The 13,334-nt window shown below is 45.6% G+C and overlaps 1 protein-coding gene across 2 annotated transcripts in view; it reads right to left on the reverse strand.

Moving 5' to 3' along the window:
- The window catches only part of SUGCT (succinyl-CoA:glutarate-CoA transferase), a 3,526,579-nt gene that overhangs the window by 3,428,054 nt on the left and 85,191 nt on the right, over positions 1 to 13,334 (reverse strand). For both annotated transcript variants that reach the window (XM_078688200.1, XM_078688201.1), the window contains exons 2-3: positions 10,647 to 10,698; positions 9,490 to 9,563 (exon numbers count right to left, since the gene is read on the reverse strand). In XM_078688200.1, coding sequence (XP_078544326.1) covers positions 9,490 to 9,563; positions 10,647 to 10,698 — 126 coding nt within the window. The remainder of the gene's footprint in view (positions 1 to 9,489; positions 9,564 to 10,646; positions 10,699 to 13,334) is intronic.

A 13,334-nucleotide genomic window follows, 5' to 3' on the forward strand; every position in this document is an offset into this window, starting at 1 on the left:
GAGCCTGTGTGCAGTTTGGTACTGTCATATTGACTGGGTAAGTGTACCCACTTGCCAGTCCCTAAACCTTCCCTTTTCTTCATATTAGTCACCCCTATGGTAGGCCAAAGGGCAGGGTGCATTCTAAGTATAAGGTAGGACAGGCCCTGATGTGTGTGGCATGTCCTAATAGTGAATTACAGCCATTTTCGTTTTTCACTAATGCAAGGCTATCTGTTCTCCATAGGCCAGAATGGGCTGTTAGATTATTACATGTTTACAATCCTAACGGTCTCAGAGAACATGGTAGAAATTTGAGTTTAGTATGCCTGAACTCAGAATGATAAAATACAACGTTTAGTGAAGTTGGTTTTAATATTCTGTGTTTGCAAATACCACTTTTAGATAGTAGGTATTTGCTTGCCTAACCTTTCAAGCCTGCCTCTGCTAGGTTGTGTATTACTTTGTCTAGTTTTGTGAGTGACAGGGCTGGGGAATTCTAAGAGACAAGATGAGTCACCCAGTGGTGAATAGAGAGATCTGCATCTAGATGGGAGGGAGGAATTGCACCTGAACCTTGAATAGGGCTGTGCCTGCCTTCCACAATGCTGGCTCCACCTCCTGGGGAGCGGCTGATGTCTCCGCCGTGCACACTGAAAGATAAGAAGGAGTCCTGTAAACAAAGTGCTCCAGGACTGTACTTGCCCTCCACAATGCTGGCTCCACATCCTGTCTGATGTGCGTGCCCTGCACTGTGAAAGGAAAGGAGAAGTCTGGTAAACAGAGTGCTTCAGAACTGGTTTGGACTCGGCACAGGCCCCTCTCCCCTCAGAGAACAAAGGATTTTAGGGTATAAATATTGGGACCCTGATCCCATGAAATTAGATCACTTTGGACTACAAGAAGAAACCTTTACTGAGGAGAGGAACCTGAAGAAACTGAGGAGAGACTATTCCCAAGCTGAAGTACTGCTTGGGGGATTGGCCTGCAGTGGTTGCCTTACTGCCAAAGGAAGGAGAAAGGAACTTTGTGTACTTTGCTTTCAACTTGTGAAGGATCTCCAAGGGCTTGGAAAAGAGCTTGCCTCCTGCTGAAGCCTCAGGGTCAACAGAGTTCACCCCCAGATCCCCAGAGTTATTTGGAAGCGCCTGCAGCTGTTTTTGAGCCTTCTGATGTACTGCGTGTCCCAAGGAGCTGGAAGCACGACGCATCGAGAAGAAGCGTGTCGCCGTCGCTGTGCCTGCCGTCGCAACTCCGAAGGAGGGTGTCGCCGCTGGAACTGTCGCACTGCACTGCATCAGAGAGAAGCGTGCCGCAACAAAGAGGAAGCGTGTCGCCATCACTGCTGCTGCCGTCGCAACTCCAAAGGAGGGTGTCGCCGCTGTAGCTGTCGCATTGCACCGCATCAAGAGAAGAATCTCGCAACAAGGTCGGAGCGTGTCGCTGTTGCTGTGCCTGCCGTCGCAACTCCAAGGGAGGGTGTCGCAGCTGGAACTGTCGCACTGCACCGCATAGAAGAAAAGCGCCTTGCATCCCCGAGAAGCGTGCCGCCATCGGAGCTGCTGCCGTCGCATCGCGGATGTCGCCGCTATAGTTATCGCATCGTGCGGAAGCTTCACGCCTCGTGGGAGAAGAGTGCCGCAAGTGGATTTGCTGCCGTCGAATCGCGGAACAAGGGTGTCGCCGCTGCAGTCCACGCCTCGAACCGAGAACTTCTCGCATCCCTGAGAAGCGTGCCGCATCTGGAAAATCTTCATGTCTTTATTTCTTTGCACCTGAACTTTGCCACATTTCCCTCGCTGCGACTTTGCTTGTCGTGGAAGCGCAACGCAACCTAAGGTACATTGACACAAAGTGTCGCATCTAGGAACTGAACTGAACTGAACTAAGCTCAAATCTACCATCTTAAAGTAACAGTATTGTGTATTTTTGTCGTTGATGATCTTGTGGTAACTCTATATAAAGTTTAATTATTTTTTATATAAAACCTTGTGTGGTGTCCATCTGTAGTGTTGTCACTGGGTCACTGGGTTACTGTATGTGGTCACAAATGCTTAACACACCGCCTCTGAGTTAAGCCTGTCTGCTCGTGCCAAGCTACCAAGGGAGGAGCAGGGGTTATTTTAGGAGTGTAATCCCCTTATCCTGACTAGAGGGAAGGGTCTCTATTTGTCACAAGTACCTACCTGTGCCAACTAGAGACCCCCAAATCTAACATTTGTGGTCAGCGGAAAGGATTTTGGATTTGCATTTGTGACTTATGTACAGTGACTGGTGAACACTACTTAGTGAGTGCAGACCATAACGCAACCACATACTTTTTGGTAGATTCCTTTTTGGATTTTTATTCTATTTTTGAAAGATGCCTGATTCAGTTGTCATTGGAGATACAGAATCCATGGCCTCCATGTAGTGTGAATGGGAAGAAGAGAGGCTAGAAAGCTACAAAGTGAAGCAGCTGAAGTATTTTTGCAAGAAATTTAAGGTTTACACTGTTGGGTGCACCAAGAAAGAAGATTTTTACAAGGTGCTGAGGGCCTGGGTAGAAGCAAGGAAAACCCCTGAAATTGAGGAGGGGGATGACCATGCAGAAGTACAACAGGAAGAGCCATTGGGCTCAAGAGGAAGGAAAGTACCTTCCTCTGCAGGTAGCATTGGTTCTAAAAAAAGTCTGTTTCCACAGGAGTTGGAGGACAGAGAGAGATCAAAGAGGCATGAAATGGAGATGCCCAAGTTCAAGGTGAATAGGCAACTGGAATTAGAAAATAAAAGGTTAGACATAGAGGAAAAGAAAATGTAGTTTGAGCATGAAAAAGTTTTGAGGGAGTTGGAGTTTAAAACCAAAAGTTTAGAAGTTACTCCCTCTGGTGGCAGCATACCGTCAGTATATACAGAAAGTAGAGTGTATATTCCCAAGGATGTGGTGAAAGAGTATTACAAAAATGATGATATTGGTCAGTGGTTCAGAGCCTATGAGGTAGAAATGTCTTCCCACCGGGTCCCTGAGAGAGATTGGGGAGCGGGTTGTGGGTAAGGTTCCTTAGTGAGGGGCGGGACACATTGTTAAACTTGCCTTCTGAAGTCCACAATTCATACAGCCACATGAAAGATGCATTGATGTCTAGATATGGTTTGACACCTGAGCTCTATAGGCAGAGGTTCAGGAAATGCAAAAAGTTAAAAAACAGTACTTGGGTTGAATATGTCACTTTCTTTTGCAGAGCATTGGATGGTTGGGTAAAGGGCAGCGAGGTTAATGATTTTCAAGGTCTCTTTGATTTGATTGCATGGGAACACTTGTCTGATAATTGTTCTCCAGAGCTGTGCCAGCATCTGATAGATAGCAAGCTGACTAACCCTAGGAAGCTTGCTGAGGAGGCGGACCGCTGGGTGAGCACTCGGGTCCACAAGGGTCACGTGGGAGACTTAGCCAAAGGTGGGCAGGGTCCCCAGCAGAAGAGTGGGGGGGACAAGGGTAAACAGAAGGAGTTCTACAAAGGGCCCCAAAGTAATTCACAAGGGAACCAAGGGAAAGGTTCCCAGGCTCCCCCTGAGTAGAAGCAAGGGGCCCCGACAGGTAGTCCTGTCCCCCAGGCGACCTGGGTCACAAGGCAAGTGACCCCAGGTGCCGCCTGTTTGGTAAACCAGCACCCACTGGTGCTCCGCCCCGGCAGATGGCTAGTGTAACCTAGGGGGAGGAGATTTATGTCCAAGGTGGGTGGGGTCCCGCACAGGTGACCCTTGTCTCTTTAGGAGACTGTGAGATGGTCTCAGAACCTCAGCTGCCCAGGAACACTAAGAAATATGGGCAGCGAGTGACCATCAATGACCAAAAGGTGGAGGCTCTTAGAGATACAGGAGTCAGTGTGACAGCTGTCCGGTGTCACCTGGTGTCTCAAGAGCAGATTATCCCCCATGCATTTTGCCGAGTTGTTGCCGCCGACAACACAGAGAGTCATTGTCCAATGGCTCAGGTTCCCTTTGAGTGGGGGGGGTCTCTGGTACTCTTCAGGTAGCTGTGAGGCCCACTATGCCCGTTGACTGGTTGTTGGGGAACGATTTGGAGAGCTCCCCTTGGGAAAAGGTGGAGAAAACAACTCACTTGAAAATGGTTGGACTGCCTGACTGGGCGTGCGTGACCACCCGGTCAATGTCAGCCAGTAGGGGTTCTCAAGAGGACCTGGAGCCTGAGAGGGAGGCCCAGGAACCTGCCTTAGAGAGAAGTGGCGGGGGCACGGGGAAACCGACCCCCAAAGTTCCCATGGACCAGGGGGAGGTAGACCCTGAGGGGATGCCCTGGAGCCTACCGGGGAGCAAGTAGCTGAACTGGGGGACCTGCCTGAGCTGACCCATTGGCAGCAAGAAGGAGGCCCATCCAGGGAAGAATTCTGCAAGGAGCAGAGGGAGTGCCCTTCTCTCGTGGGCACAAGGCTCCACTCCAGCCATTCCCTGTGGTCAGTACCCCCTTTGAGCTGGTGGGGATTGACATTGTGGGGCCACTGGACCCCAAGACAGCCATGGGCAACAGATTCATCCTGGTCTTGGTGGACCATGCCACCCGGTACCCGGAAGCCTTACCTCTGAGGACAGTGATGGCCCCCGTGGTGGGCAGAGCACTGATGGGAATTTTACCACGCATAGGATTCCCTCGCAAGGTAGTGTCTGACCGGGGTACCAACTTCCTTTCCAAGTATATGAAGTCCCTGTGGCAAGAGTGTGGTGTCTTATAAGTTCACCACTCTTTACCACCCCCGAAGGAAAAGGATTGGTTGAAAGGTTCAACCGACCCTAAAGGGCATGATAATGGGTCTTGAGGAACCCATGAGGCGTAAGTGGGATGTCCTCTTACCATGGCTGTTGTTTGCATACCTTGAGGTGCCACAGAAATCTCTAGGGTTCAGTCCCTTTGAGCTTCTCTATGGACACCCAGTCAGAGGACCTCTGAGTCTGGTCAAAGAAGGCTGGGAGCAATCTCCCAGGAAACCTCCCCAGGATGTATATAGCTTCATGCTGGCCTTCAGAAACCAGACTAGGCGTTTCAGGCAACTCACTGAGGTGAATCTTGAAGCCAGCCAGGAGGAGATGAAGCGCTGGTATGACCAGAATGCCACTCTGGTAGAGCTTCAACCTGGCCAGAAAGTGTGGGTCATGGCCCAAGTGGAGCCTTGCGCGCTCCAGGATAAGTGGACCAGACCATTTGAGGATGTGGAGCGCAAGAGTCCAGTTACCTACTTGGTGGACTTGCAGTCTCCTAGGAACCCCTTGAGGGTCCTACATGTCAAACGCCTTAAGCCCTACTTGGAGAGGTCTGAAGTGGGCATGCTCTTGGCAACAGATGCTGGGATAGAGGAGGAGGCTGCGCCTCTTCCTGACCTCCTGTCAGCCTCAGAGCAAGATGGGTCAGTGGATGGTGTTAACCTCTCTTCCACACTGACCCATGAGCAACAGAATGACTGCCGCAAGTTGCTGGGACAGTTTTCTGATCTGTTCTACCTGGTTCCTGGTGTCACAGATTGGTGCGTCCATGATGTGGACACAAGAGACAGCTTACCTGTGAAGCATAAAACTTACAGGGTAACTGACAGGGTGAAGGCTTGCATCAAAGAGGAGGTCTCAAAGATGCTTGTGCTAGGAGTGATTTGAGTCCTCCAGGAGTCCTTGGACCAGCCCAGTGGTCTTGATCCCGAAGACTGCAGCGCCGGGTGCCACACCCGAACTCCGGTTCTGTGTGGACTTTCAACTGAAATTACCATTACATTTGCACAGGCATACAATTAATTTTACTGTGCACAATGTGTGGAAATGGTATCAACTAGTGTATTGGTGTGTTGTGATCTTATTCAATTATGTTTCCAGCACACTTCAGAATTACAAAAAAAGTGATTAATTTGTACTTTCCTAATATATTTTGCAATATCAGCACAGTTCATTTACAGACATTTACATTTTGTTGTGCGCTAGAAAAAAGCCTTTTGTTTCACAGCAAGATTGTCACATAAATTCTCTCACTCTGAAGTCAGAAAAAGAAACATAAACCCCAATCTCCCTCTGACACTTGACCTATGTCTTTGAATGCACAAAAAATGTGACACGATGAGAACAAGATTTAAAGGCCTGGAAGAATACAGTAAACGGGGTATGGGCAACTGTTAGTTACAAACCACAGAGCCAATGGTAAGGAATGGGTAGAATGCATTCCCAGGGAAGGTTTCATAATGCCCACAAGAAGTCATTAGCAAACAAACTGTGCTGTCTGGTAGGCTTCGACCTACAAAGTAGGCTGTTAATTACAAGAGCCAAATGTTAAATAGCTTTATTGTATTTGCTTTGTGGTTTAGAACCTATAGAAAGATGTGAGTTAGATGTTAGAAATTTTCAGAGCACAACAGGTCACTACAGTAACAAGCATTTGCAAAGTCAATAGGTCTCACCTATGCAACAGCTATTGGCTTTCCCATTATTTTAGCCATGTTGTACACCAGAATAGCTGCTTTTCAGCATGACTAAAAGTTAGTGGGGTAAAGGCGAGTGGTGTGAAGTGTCGTAAAGTGGAGTAGAGTGGAGTGTCATGAGGTGGCGAAGGTAGGCGTGGAGTTGCATACAGTAGAATTGAGTGGCGTGGACAGGAGTTAAGTGGTGTGTAATAAAGAAGTGCACAGTGTTGTGGAGTGTTATGAAGGAAGTAGAGTTTCCTAGAGTTGAGTGGCGTAGAGAGGAGTACAATGTCAGAGTTCAGTGGAGTCACACAGAGTGTCAGAGTGGGGTGTAGGGCAGAGTGGAGTGGTGTAGAGGGTGTGGCGTATAGTGGAGTACAGTGTTGCAGAGTAGAGTGGCATAGAGCAGAATAGACTGTCCTAGGGTGTAGTGGCAAAGACTGGAGTAGAGTGTTGTAGAGCTGAGTGTCATAGACAGGAGTGGCATAAAGTGGAGTAGAATGGAGTAGTGTTTCATAGAACAGAGTGGAGTAAAGTCGCACACAGTTGTATAGAGGGAGTTGCACAGAGCGTCCTAGAGTGGCGTAGTATTGTAGAATGGCAGAGTGGAGTAGAGTGCTGTTGAGTGGAGTGTCAGTGGAGCAGAGTTTAAAAGAGTACAGCTTCATAGAGTGGAGTATCATGGAGTGTAATGTTGTTGAGTGCAGTATAGTAGAGTGGCCTAGAGTGAAGCGGTGTCAAGTATAGTGGTGCAGAGTAGATTGGCGTAGAGTGTATTTGTTTTGAGTAAAGTTGTGTTGAGTGCAGTGAAGTAGAGTGGTGCAGAGTAGATTGTAGTGGTGTAGAGCGCAATAGAATAGTGTAGAGTGGTGCAGAGTAGAGCAGGGTGGAGCAATGTGGCGTAGAGTAAAGTGGCATAGACTGGAGTGGTGCAGGGTAGAGTGGAGTACTGCAGGGTAGAGTGCAGAGCTATAGAGTGGTGCAGAGTAGAGTGGTATACAGTGCAGTGGCACAGAGTGGAGTGGCGCAGAGTGAAGTGATGTAAAGTGGCATAAAGTGGAGTGGTGCAGAGAAGACTGCAGGGTCATAAAGGGCAGGGGCACAGAGCGCAGAGGCACAGAGTAATGCAGAGTAGAGTGGTGTAAAGAGCAGTGACGCAGAGTACAGTGGTACAGAGTAGAATAGAGTAGTGTAGATCGCAGTGATGTAGAGTGAAATGGCGCAGAGTGACACAGCGTGAACTGGCATAGAGTAGAATGTTGAAGAGTATAGTGGCATAAAGTGCAGTGGTGCAAAGTAGTTGGCGTAGGTGCAGTGGCATAGGGTGTATTGGTTTTGAGTAAAGTAGTGTGGAGTGCGTGGCATAGAGTTATGTAGTTTAGAGTAAAGTGGCAGAGCATAGACTGCAGAGGCGTAAAGTGGTGCAATGTAGTGTACAGTGGCATAGAGGGGAGTAGAGTGGTGTCGAGTACAGTGGCATAGAGTAGATTGTTTCAGAGTAGAGTGGAATGGAGCAGGGTAGAGTAGAGTGGTGCAGCATTGACGGCAGTGGCATAGAGTGGAGTGGCTTGAAGTGGAGCAGAGTGCGAGCAGTGGCATAGAGTAGATTGTTTCAGAAAAGAGTGAAGTGGTGTAGAGTAGAGTAGATTAGAGTGACGTAGAAGGGATTGGCACAGAGTCCACTGGCGTACAGTAGAGTTGTAGACAGTAGAGTGCATTGGAATATAGTGCAGTGGCATAGAGCGCATAGTAGAGTATTGGCATATAGTAGAGTGGAGTGGTGTAGAATAGAGAGGCGTAGAGTGGAGTGGTGCAGTGAAGAGTGGATACACGCAGTGTGGAGTGGAGTGGGGTAGTGTTGAATGGTACAGATTAGAGTGCAGTGGTGTGGATTGGTGCAGAGCAGAGTGGAGTGGGGTAACCTGGAGTATGCATGGTAAGTTAGCATACTGCCATTGCCGTACAACACATCTTCAATTGAAATGAACATTACATTTGCACTCACATACAGTTTCACTGATAAAAGTATACAGCGTACAAACGATAATGTTTGGAAACTTCATCACCCAATGTATTGATTTGATCATCAGCACAGTTCATTTACAAACATTTTAAATGTTGTTGTGTGCTAGTAAAAAAAACAACATGAACAGCCTTCCTTAAGCAGACCCAGTAGCCAGCATGATTGTCAAATAAATCCTCTCACTTTGAAGTTAGAGAAAGAAAAATAAACACCAAGCTTCCTGGAAGACTCAGCCGTTGAATGCGCAGCAAATGTGACAAAATAAAAACAAGATTTGAAGGTCTGTTTACGGAAAGTGAGTAAATGGAAGAAAACTGGAAACAAGGTTTGGTCATTGGGAGGGGCAAACAAGAGCTGGACTGTCTGAAGCAAATAACGCCATCAAATAGAAAGTCAGAACATGTGAGCTGCAAACCACAAACAAATGGTAAGCAACGGGCAGAATGCAATCCTAGGTCAACTTTCTGAATGTCACCAAGGTGTCTTTAGCAAACCAGACAGCTATGCTGTCTGGTATGCTGCAAACTAAATAGCACCTCAAGTAAAAAAAACTATATGTACTTTGGAATGCAAAGCTATTGCACTGTGGACCAGATTCACAAGGATTTACTATGACCTACTCATGTACACCAGTCTTACTCCTAAATTCCTGGAGTAAGTCAGAACATTTTCTGAAGGTCACATCTTCGTGAATCAGACCCTGTGTATTCTTCCAATGCAATTTCAAGCGTGCGTGATGAAAATGAACAGTGCTAAAATATTAAGCACAAAAGTAGTTGAATTCCTAATTTACCCAGCAGTGATGTCGCCCTCGAAGCTGGGAAACCAGGCTCGATTCTCGGCATGGACGCTCAAAATCCTGGGATCCTGTACAAATCACTTAATCTGCCCAACAAAATTAATGTGTCCGTGTGTAATGCAACTAGTGCTCATTAAAGCCCTCTGATACCTTCTGTTCGAGTTCGCCCTATATTAAACTAAAAAAAGCAAGCAAAGAATAGATACACATATATATGTAATGTTTTTCCATGTCAAAATATTATCTCGTCTTACCTGGCTTTTCCACTTTAATAACTTCTGCTCCGAGATCGGCTAAAATCATGGTAGCAAACGGTCCTGCAAGAACCCTGTAAATGCAGAATTATGGCTGTAAGGGTGTGCTACATTTCAGCAACATGTTACTCTAAAACATTAGTAAAGTACGTCGGTTTAGCATACTAAAAACCTCACGTCGCACTACGAAGTTGGGCAGCCATGTGGCTGGAACGACCCAGCTGCATTCCAACCTGCATATTTAGAATTCTCTTCCTGCACCATAGAATGTTTTGCCAAAACGATGGGGGTACTTTCAGAGAACTTGCGCAATGCCAACCGTCTCACCTAGATAGATCGACCAGCATCTTTTTTTGTTCTTCAAAGACAATCCCCTAAAGCGAATGTTTGTTTAAAAAAAAATGTGATTTTTTCCAGTCACAGACGCAAACATGACATAAAAGCCCTAACCTAATAAGAGCAGGTCTTCCCATAGCACTTCTAGCGGCGGTTGACGCCAGCACGCGCACAGTGGAGACGTCACCAGCTGTGGACCAGCTGAGCCTCCTACATCAGAAACACAGGCGGTTCCCCACCTCTCAGTGAGGTAGTGGAGTCACGAGCTGGCAGTTGGGGCATTCCCTGACTTTTGGCTGATACTCCATTCCAACATAGTTCTAAAAGAGGCACTGTGAGCCTCCGTTAGAGACTAGCAGGAAGACGTTATGGATGTGCAATAATCGGAAACAAGAAACGACCTTTCCTTATTTGAGTTAAAGAAAGCAATCCTGTAGATTTATAAGATTTTAGGGTAAAATTGGATATTAAAAACCACATTCCACTGAAAAAAGGAAAGCTGGCAAACTCAAAATATGCACGATGATTCATTCATTGATTTACACTGAAGCACATTGATATGGACAATGAGTGCATAAGGGAGAACATCTAAACATTTTCATCAGAACAGGTGCTTCACTTTATACAGAGAAAGTTAATCCTGAAAGTTTTGAGAGTTTAAAAACTAGTAAGTGCCCCTTAGTACAACAATGGTAATTAAGCAGTTTCTTGTTTAAGGGTCTTTATTCGATGGGATCTTTAAAGTATTATAAGCATGAATCTTCTGGCCAAACTAATGTATTTCTGGTAGCTGCCCCGCCAGGCTTCCTTGCAATACGAACCTCGTCATATCCAGAATTTTCACACCTTCCAGAGGCCTCACATTCACAGCACCTGCAAATAAAAAAAAATGACCAAACATTAATCCACTGTACTGGTATTAGCTCTGCACTGGAGGGAACCTAATTATTCGAGGTGAGCAAACCGAGTATGAGCCTGCAAGATATTCACACCTAACCTTAAGCTTTATCAATCATTTCCAGAAATACCATACAGACTCTCGATGCAGTTTACACTTTACAAACCTCTACAGAAATCTAGAGCTTCACGGTATCTTTTAACTTCTAACAGCTTACTTAGATGAGTAAACCATTTTTTCTGCAAGACATTTTATTATCAAATGCATTCAGTTAATATTAAAAGGTAAAGCTGAAAAAGCTTGTGAACACTATACAGCTACATACTCTCATGTCTCATGCAGTAATGGATGTATGAAGTGCAACACTAGCTATATAGCAACACAACGTTGTACGGTAAGAGGGACAAACCAGCAAGGTGAATAAGGTTGGTAAAAGACTAGGATCAGGTAGCTCGGAATTCGTAGACCAGTGACACACAGATGGAAAATCGGGTAGGCGTGGGTGGGATGTAGACTGCAGTGATGATAGCTTCTGCTTTAAGCACATGCAAAAAATATTAATTAATCCCAAAATGGACCATAAAAAAATCACATTTGAACCACTCTGGGAGGCTCTCTGAGTCTCCTATATCTCCCAGATATTCATTGACCTTGGGCTGAATGGGGCTCCCTTGAAGGACTGGGGGCACCTTGGAGGGTTGTGGGCCCCCCTGTGCCGCATGGGCTGCAGGGGCCTTCATTACGCCCTACTGTCTTCATGTGAGATCGCGCAATCAGGGAAATGTGACACGTTTTATGTAAATATATCTTTAATTTTCTTCACAATAATCTCACTTTGAAAATATGAAGCTCAGGTAAGTAAGAAATAGTGAACCTGAAAACTACCTTGGCAGAGCAGTAACTGAAAGCCAAGAATGCCAATACCCAAAAACATTTCAATCTGCAAAAATAAAGAAAAAACCCTACGTGGAAAACAACATAGAAATATTTGTAGAAAACAAGTCTTTCAATATCAAGGTTGAAAACTCATATTGTGCTTCCTGTTTCATACTGAGGATATTTCAACCTGATAGAACACTGTGCACTCCACACAGTATGGAAACTATAGAGGATAATACAAGGCCACATTACTCTAAAGCAGAAAAGAGAATTAATCCCACAGAGTAGAAATGTAAAAGTAACATACTTGTAAGCGAATAATTATATTTATGTTCATCATAGTCATAAGCTTCCCCAATGATTTTCCTTGTGTAAAGCAGATCCTGGACCAACTTTTAGGTTCTCAAATAAAAATGTAACACTCACTTTTTCACTGTAATAAACTACAGGCATGGGATAATATTAGAAACAGGATCCTGCCTCTTTATGAGGAAGGGGACAGACATCATCCACAATACCTTGCAATCAGCAGCTATCGCTGGTCTGATTGGAACAAATCAACCACATAATTGGCTATTCTATGACAGGGTGGGAAAGGTGATCGAAAATTAAACTGATGAAGATGGCCATGATGGAGAATCGGGGTCACATATAAACTCCAATCTAAGAGGGGAGATAGGGTGACACATGGTGAATGTTGTTGAGGTATCTCATGCTACCGTTATTGGGGTAAGAAAAGTGGTTTTTTCACAAGTACCCAGGGAATGAGCGGAGATCAGTGAAAAGAGCAAACCTGCAGAGCCCCAAAGCCCTTAGGAAAAGTTGAGAAAAAAAGTGGAAAAGATCCTGCAATTGGTGCACTGCCTGAGGAAAGAGCCAGTCAGTTTCATTTTTCAAAGCCTTTTAGCGGTAAGCATAACAGAAAGCCAATTTGTATACCCTGGGCTTCTGACAAAACTGTGCCAAACCCTCTGGCATAGTGTGGGGTCCGAGGAAGGAGCTGTGCCCCCGTTCTAGGTCTCCTATAAAGATTGATTTACTGTACTTCTTTTTCATTTTCATTCTGGGAACACGTTAATGTCACCTTAATGCCAATTTCCAGAATAGTTTTCTAATATTTGAATAAATGTATTTATTTCTTCTATTTTTAATACACTTAGCCTAAGGTGCGCAGGGCATTTCAGATTACTTCCCTTTCATCAGGGCCCAGCTTACACAGATCCAAAAAGAGTTTCTCAAACGAGGACTGGTGCCAGCATCTTAAGCACAAGACACAGGTACACTGAATAAGGGTGATCGGAGTAGATTTGGAAACCAAACAATAAACAGAAGATGAGCTAATCTGCACTATCATTAGCCATGAGAGCTTTCCACAATAGATCTGCTATAAAGAGAATGGACAAGAGGGAGCTAAAAAGCAGCACTGTTTCTCCCCCCAACGCCAAAGGCCCTCACAAAGCCCAAAGTGAACTGATGTGTATCCATGTGAGACTGTATGTTAGAAATGTGGGTCTCTAATTTGTCCAAGTAGGGACCCTTCCTTCTAGTCAGGGTAAGAGAGCTACACATTTCAGATACCCCCGGCTCACCCCCTTGGTAGCTTGGCATGAGCAGACAGGCTTATCCCAAAGGCAATGTATAAAGTGTTTGTACCCAAGCACACAGTAACACAGTGAAAACACCATAAATGGACACCACACATGCTAAGAAAAATAAAGTATCTTTATCTAAA

The sequence above is a fragment of the Lissotriton helveticus genome, chromosome 4_1 (genome assembly GCF_964261635.1).
Source record: "Lissotriton helveticus chromosome 4_1, aLisHel1.1, whole genome shotgun sequence".
In the NCBI taxonomy this organism is placed as follows: domain Eukaryota; kingdom Metazoa; phylum Chordata; class Amphibia; order Caudata; family Salamandridae; genus Lissotriton; species Lissotriton helveticus.